The sequence below is a fragment of the Poromitra crassiceps genome (genome assembly GCF_964638095.1).
Source record: "Poromitra crassiceps genome assembly, chromosome: 19".
Lineage (NCBI taxonomy): Eukaryota > Metazoa > Chordata > Actinopteri > Beryciformes > Melamphaidae > Poromitra > Poromitra crassiceps.
Window position 1 is genome coordinate 6,979,959 of NC_139646.1, and position 7,500 is coordinate 6,987,458.

The 7,500-nt window shown below is 46.9% G+C and overlaps 1 protein-coding gene across 1 annotated transcript in view; it reads left to right on the forward strand.

Moving 5' to 3' along the window:
• Nucleotides 1–7,500, forward strand: part of radil (Ras association and DIL domains) — a gene marked incomplete at both ends in the record, with an annotated part of 31,997 nt that overhangs the window by 3,654 nt on the left and 20,843 nt on the right. The window contains 4 exons of the mRNA XM_083656183.1: nucleotides 2,183–2,290; nucleotides 3,568–3,683; nucleotides 4,014–4,214; nucleotides 4,844–5,549. Of these exons, the coding sequence (XP_083512309.1) occupies nucleotides 2,183–2,290; nucleotides 3,568–3,683; nucleotides 4,014–4,214; nucleotides 4,844–5,549 (1,131 nt within the window). The remainder of the gene's footprint in view (nucleotides 1–2,182; nucleotides 2,291–3,567; nucleotides 3,684–4,013; nucleotides 4,215–4,843; nucleotides 5,550–7,500) is intronic.

Here is a 7,500-nt window from a genome sequence, read left to right on the forward strand (position 1 = left end):
ACCCTTTCTCTATTGTGTTATAGTGGTGACAAAAAGACTGGAGTCTCCCTTTGCTCTGTCTCTGTTGTCTCTTGTATTTCTCCTCCTCTTGTGTGTGTGCATGTGCATGCATTTGTATTGTGTGTATTCTCACATAGGGCCGGGCGATATAGCCAAAAACATTTATCGATCTAAAATAGTCAGTCGATATATCGATAATGATTGATACTTATTAATTAGGCCTACGTTTTTTTTTTATAAAGACCACAAGAAACAAAGTTGAACTCAACCAATTTATTTTGAATCACCTTATTTATCAAGGCACACAGGTCATAATTTTAGTTTTTTCAAGTCACTCGGGACGATTATACGATGATTGGAATTTCACCATTAGGGGTGTCAAAAATAATCGATTATAAGATGCATCGCGATGCGGACGTGCACGATTCTGCATTGATTCACAAATGTCAAAAATCGATTTTTTTTTTCTTTCTTTTATTATTTTTTTATAATCAAATAAAATATAATGGAAGTACATGCAGTTGTTTATTTTAATTATGGATCATAATACAATGCCATTCCAAATGCACTTTTATTTTAAAAGTAGCCACACAGTGAGAAAAAAGAAAGCGAGAAAAAATAAATCATGTATTGCGGAAAAAAGTGATGCATCGATTTAAGAGGCATCGAGATGCATCGATAATCGTAATCGAATCGAATCGTAGCCCTCTGAATCGTAATCGAATCGAATCGTGAGGCCAGTGAAGATTCACAGCCCTAATATATATATATATATATAGTAAGATCTCACACAGTAAGATCTCACACAGACAGTAGTAATGGTAGCAGCTGTAATAAGAACAGGACTAATAATAGTAATAGTAGTGGTAGGTGTCTTCTCACTGGAGTCAGCTTCCATAGCTCCTGCAGGAGATGGGAGACACACAGACTAAGGGAAGAAGTCAAGTTAGTAAGATGCATCAATGGGACATGAATGTGAAACAGATATGGCTCAGTTTGTCTTGGAAAAGACTTCCCTCTCACTCATAGCACACTCTATTATCATATATATATATATATATATATATATATATATATATAATATATATATTTTTTTCTTTATTAGTTAGCCTGGCCTAGCCAGTGACTCATAGGAATAGACTACGTGACAACCAGGAAAGACTAGTGACTACTGGAGAGCCAGTTGATAGCCGGAACAGGGACGGCACCCGGGTAGCAGTATGGGTTAGCTCCCCAGCCTGCGTCTTCCGTGAGGAAGAAGCCCAACAACCCACGAGAGGCCTTTTAGGAGGGCCATTCAAGCCGCAAGTGGAGACTGCAGTGCCACCAAGTACTGGTACTGCATGGTGTCCACTAAGATACCATCACCTCGGAATGAGATGTTTGGAGCGGGGGAGTCTGGTGCAGCGCACAGGTCGTAGGTGAGACGAGGGAGGATACATCACTGAGGATACGTCCCAGTTATGCATCCATGCGATGTTTTTTTTTTCTTTATCAAGGGACATATTGATAATAATTGAACTATTTTCTTTATTATATTGGTGAAGTGTCTATCGGCGATATACTGTATATTGCTATTCGTTTTATCGCCCAGCCCTATCTCACACACACTCTTTAAACATATGAGATAGCACTTTAAAGGTACTACAATATGAGTAGGATACATCTATACATCACTGTCAAATTAATTGTAATATCAGTGTTTATTATTATATTCTGCATGCCCTGTCAGCTTTTTTCTGTTGATAGATTTCATTATTGGCTTGTTCTGCAGGTTTATGGCTGATTCACCAGCCCATTGATAAGAAATTAATTGTGATTTGTTTCAAAGTCAAAAAGACCTACATTGAGTTTTGACCCAGTTGAAAGCACAAAGGAGATCAATAACAATATTCACGTTTTGTGTTTTGTGTTTGTCAGATCGATAGATCATTCAAATTAACGTGACATTGATATATTAAGCAGGGTAATCCTGTACCTCACACCTTTAAATGTGTATCTCTCCTTAATAACTGGCGATGTGACTCGTATGAGACACCACACAGACCCGTTGTGCATGTTTGTCTTGTGGTGTGTGCGGGTGGTGTGTGTGTTTCGGGGGTTGTTCTGTCCTGGGTGTTTTTGGTGGGGGTTGTTCTCTCAGCCTCTCCCTTCCTCTTAACCCCCTCCTACCTTGCTGTAGGGACCAAAACCCCCCAATTCCTGGCGGCTCTAATGGGTCGGTCTGGGCTGGGCAAACACAGGAGCTCCCCCCTGCGGTCTGGTCGAGTGGTACAGTCCAGCTCTAAAGGTGGGGACTGGCCTCAGGTAGGGTGGCTGTCAGTCATTGCCATGGAGACCGCCTGTGCTGTACCTGCCTTGTCACCAGTGCCACCCCCCCCCCCATTGCCAGTGATCCTACCAGCGCGAGTGTGCGTGTGTGTAGATGGATGTGTGTGAGCCATCGCATGGTCTCCAAATCCTCCAATTCAGTCATGATGAGGAGTTGCTCAATATTTGCATCTCATCAGAGTCCCTGTTTGACAGCCTGCGCTGCTCCATCCAGTGCCATTGAGTTCATATGGCTCCCACTCACCCGATCCACTCCAGCCTGGTGTTCAGTTTCAAAGTCTCTCAAAGCTACTCAGCTCACACATGACTGTAATGCACCTGATTCACTGCAGCTTGGCGAGTTGCTTTACCCTAGACCTACTAGGGCCGTTTCTCAATACCAAGAATGCATTCTTGTTCTTGTGTTCTTGGGGGAGAACGTTCTTGCTAGTCGTTCTTGGAAGAATGAACTTGCGAGGTCACAAGCACACGTGACGCTGTTGGCAGTTTGAGACGATGCGTTCTCGAGGGTAGTGCGCAACACCGGCGCAGAGGCCGCCTGCAGTACTACACAAATAAAAAGCTCAGCTGATGTAGATGCAGCCAATTGTGCTCTGGAACTTTTTGCCATTTTTCGCCATAAATGTTCGTAAAGTGGCACTTATTGAAACCTACTACCCTGCTTGTAGGCATCAAAAGTAATCAGAAATTAATTTAGTGATGAAATAAAACTTTAAATTGTAAAAAAACTTCCCGGAGCTTATGGCGTCTTCTCTGCTGCGTTCTGCCTCCACTTATGCCGAAATGAATGCTGGGATACGTGCCTTGCCAAGTTGACACAAGTCACCACCCAGAGCATCCTCGGTAAAGTGGGCATGTCAAGAACACATCCGGGAATTTTAAGATGTGAACTTTGTATTGGAACAGTACTTGGGCTGCGACTGATGACGTTTCACAGGGACACAAGAACGCAAGAACACACAAGAACGCTTATCGAGAAACGGCCCTAGTCAGTTCACTCAGGACTCACCTGTGACACATTTACAATCAGCGCATTTAACAGCCATGTCGTGTACACTGTCCTCTCTTTTCCCTCTCCTTTCTTGTCCTCTCTTCAATCTCTACTGCTGTCCTCTCCTTCCCACCCCAACTTCTCTCTCTCTCTCTCCTCCTGCTCCACCTCTTCCTCCCTTCTCTCTCCTTATTATTCTACACCTGTCCTCTCTCTCCCTCCTCCTCTGCTCGCCCTCCCCACAGACATCAATGCCCAGGCGCGTAAGCTCCAGAGAAACAGGGCGAAGGGGACGCTGACCCTGCCCCGGCCTGGCAACTCTTCCTTCTGCCGCAGCCTCAGTGAGACCAGCCTCAACCAGGTGGGGCTTCACACTGACGCCCACTCACAATGACGGAGCATTATTATTCATGCCATTCTTATCGGCCTGACCTAAAACCCCAATGTGTGTGTTTTTTTGTGTGTGTGTGTGTGTGTGTGTGTGTGTTTTTTTGTGTGTGTGTGTGTGTGTGTGTGTGTGTGTGTGTTTTTTTGTGTGTGTGTGTGTGTGTGTGTGTGTGTGTGTGTGTGTGTGTGTGTTTTTTTGTGTGTGTGTGTGTGTGTGTGTGTGTGTGTGTGTGTGTGTGTGTGTGTTTTTTTGTGTGTGTGTGTGTGTGTGTGTGTGTGTGTGTGTGTGTGCGTGTGTGTGCAGCTGGGAGTGGGAGAGGAGCCCAAGCGTTATTACTCCACCCTGCCAGGACCCCTGAGGACCCGGGGGGCCGGCCGGGACCGCGAGGGGACCTCCAGCAGCCGGAGGAAAGAGGAGGGGAGTCAGGGGGGAGGAGGAGGAGGGGTGCGGCACTCTCTCTACCAGTCACCCCACCTGCTGCTGCTACAGGGATACAACAGACAGGTGAGGAGATAAGGGTGGAGGGAGGGTGGTGCAGAGGTTATTTACATCATGTGCTGTCAGAGACTGGCTGTGTGTCCGCTACGCTAACCAGTCAAAAGTTTGTACACACCTGATTGCATGTACTCTTTTTCTTATTTTGATCTAAATCAAAGGCTTTACACATTGAAATGATTGGATACATATGACCTTAAACAGTACGGCAGCCAAATAATGCGTTCTCAGAGCATTTTTTATTTGAATGATATAAGACGCTGTCCATCGGCTCCACACATAAATCAGAAACTAAAAGTAATAGGCTAATTAACGAATAATTCATTACAAATGAAATAACGGTACCATTCAACAATAGAGAAATGCATTCTCATACATAATAATAATAAAAAATAAAATCGTAATGTTTTGCAAATGATTTGGCGGCCGACTTGCAATACCTTCGCGACCCACCAGTGGACCCTGGCCCACAGGTTTGGAATGGAATGTCACTGCGTAATTCAATTTGTCTTATATCACAGTTTTGAGGTCTTTTACTATTATTCTAAAATGTGCAAAATTGCTTGTCAAAATAAAGACAAATGGGTGTGTCTAAACTTGTGAGTGGTGTCCTGCATGTTGTGGTGTGTGTGTTGCAGGACTGCCTGGTGTACCTGCTGAACAGGGAGCAGCACACCGTTGGTCAGGAGACGCCCTCGGCTCGTCCCAACATGTGTCTGTCCTCTCCCGACATCCTGCCGCTCCACTGCCGCCTGCGCCGCGTCCCCGCGCCCTCCCGTCGCCACGGCAACAACAACAACAAGGGAGACGAGCCGGCGGCGGAGCAGCAGCGCTTCTGCGTGGCCGTGGAGCCCGTGCTGCACGCCGCCGTGCTGGTCAACTTCTCCCGCTGCGAGCGCTCCACCACCCTGCGTCACGGGGACCTGCTCTCCTTCGGCGCGCACTACATCTTCCTGTACAAGGACCCCACGGGCGCCAAGCCGCTGCCCGCTCAGACGCTGGCGCGTCTCCGCTCCCTGGGACAGCTGTACGACGTGGGGGCGGAGGAGGGGGGCGAGGGTGGGGGCGGGGGCGGGGCCCCCACCTGTAAGATGTGCGGCTCGGTGCTGAAGGACAGATCGGTGGCGCAGGTGTCGATCGCGCCGGCGGCCGTCAGACGCAGCTTCAAACCCCACCTGGTGAAGCCCCGCAGCGTGGGCACCACCACCGCGGGGCCGCACGGTTTGCCAGGGGGGGGGGAGGGAGGGGGAGGAGGAGGACAGAAGAGGAGGCTGCAGCTGGATTTTGACCAAGCCCACGAGGACCAGCTGTTGAACAGGATCATGTCACTCATAGAACCTGGAGGTCTGTGTTCATCATTTCACATATTCATAGATTAAAGGGGATTCAGGGATTCAGGTCGACTTTAGACTCGGTTGTCTCTTACCGTTTTATACAAATGAAGCCATTGTGGCTTCTTTACAGGACAAAAATGACGAGGGCAAAGCCTTTTTCACAGTCCTATCTGGCAGCCTTTTCGGCTTGCCATGTGGGTTTCGAAGATAAGACCGTTGGCCAGGATAAACTGTTACGTGCTTCTATTAGAGCTGTCACTTTTTCCAAAAATAAAGTTTGAACGAACCTTAATTGTTCCTCAATTTGTTCGAATATATCTGAAGTTAATTGGTTAATTCTAGGGATGTTCGATATTGGCTTTTTTACCAATATCCGATATCCGATAATGTCCAACTCTTAATTTCCGATACCGATATCAACCGATATCAACCGATACCGATATAAGCGGGCTTTTTTTCCACCAAAATTTCACGTAACAAGTTACATAATGTAGCTTAATGTAGCTGAAGAGTTTAATATATAATATGCATGTTGTGTTAAAGTTGTAAGTGTTAGAGAAGCGAGCTTGTGACCAGAAGGTCGTCGGTTCAATCCCCGGGACCGGCAGGATAAATCTGGGTGGGGAAAGTGAAAAGGCAGCGCTTGCCCCTCCCTCATTACCACCACTGAGGTGCCCTTGAGCAAGGCCCTTAACCCCAACCGCTCCAGTGGAGCTGCTCAGTGGCCAACAGATCAGACTGTGGTTGTATGAATGTGTGTGTGAATGTGAACAGGGCACTCCTGAAAAAGAGAGCATTGCTCTCAGTGAGACTCCCCCTGTATTTAAAAAAAAATAAAAAATAAAAATATCGGCATAAAAACCGATACCGATATTTTCCGATATCGATTTTTTATGTTAATATCGGCCGATAATATCGGTAGGCCGATAATATCGGACATCCCTAGTTAATTCCGCCCCCCCCCCCCCGGGCGGCCCCATAAAAATTACGTTAGTTACATAAGAGATAGTCATCTTTTCTCTTTGATGTCTTAACGAGCAGCTGTTGAGAGCTGCTGGGCATAGGCTACATGGCGATGTTTTGGTTGGTTTGGTTGGTGACCAGCATCATTTTAATTTGTCGGACTTTGATGAATTATAATTATGAAACTCAGCGGCCATCGTTCACCCTCGTTTCAATCCGGGAAGGGTGGATGCCATAACGTTGTATATGCGTGCAGCCATTTAGGCCGACCTCCCGGACGAAGAAGGAAGAATGACCGATGAGTGGCGTTGAGGCTATGTGTGATTGTCCGCTCCTGTCTTTGTTGTTGTCTGCATCAGTCTGCATCGGCCGCCTCCATTTTGTCTTGTGTCTCTCATCAAACAACAACTTGTGTCAGGTGGTCAGGATAGGTCAAGCTGTTAGAGCGGAGCGCCCTCTGCTGGATCATCAATGAATTACATAAAAAAAAAAAATCCCCCCGCCGCAAAAAACCCCAATACTATTATTATTATTTTAATTCGGATGGGTCAATTACATATCGAACGTCCCCCCCCCTCCCCCACATTCGAAGTTACATTCGAATTTCGATTAAAAAGTGACAACACTAGCTTCCATGAGAGTTAGCGATTTACACGCGCTCTCGGCCCACCCCTCGTGTGCTCAGTTCGTTCCAGGGGATAGAAGGGTGACTCCGATCCCCCAACCCGGCATTGGTGCCTAAGGTTATGGGATTGTGTTCCTCTATTCATCTGGTAGCCTTCGCTGCTTCTTCCGAGGAGCAACAGGCTCAACGTTTATGCCCAGTCCGTGCCCTGTGCACTTATATGGAGAAGACGAGGGGTCACAGGAAGAGTGTTGGAACAGTTGTTCATCTCCTGGGCTGATCCTTGTTTGGGCCAAGCCCATCTCCAAGCAGCGCCTCTCACTTTGGATTGTGGAGGCTATTACCTTGGCTTATACGAGTCGGAGCACACGGC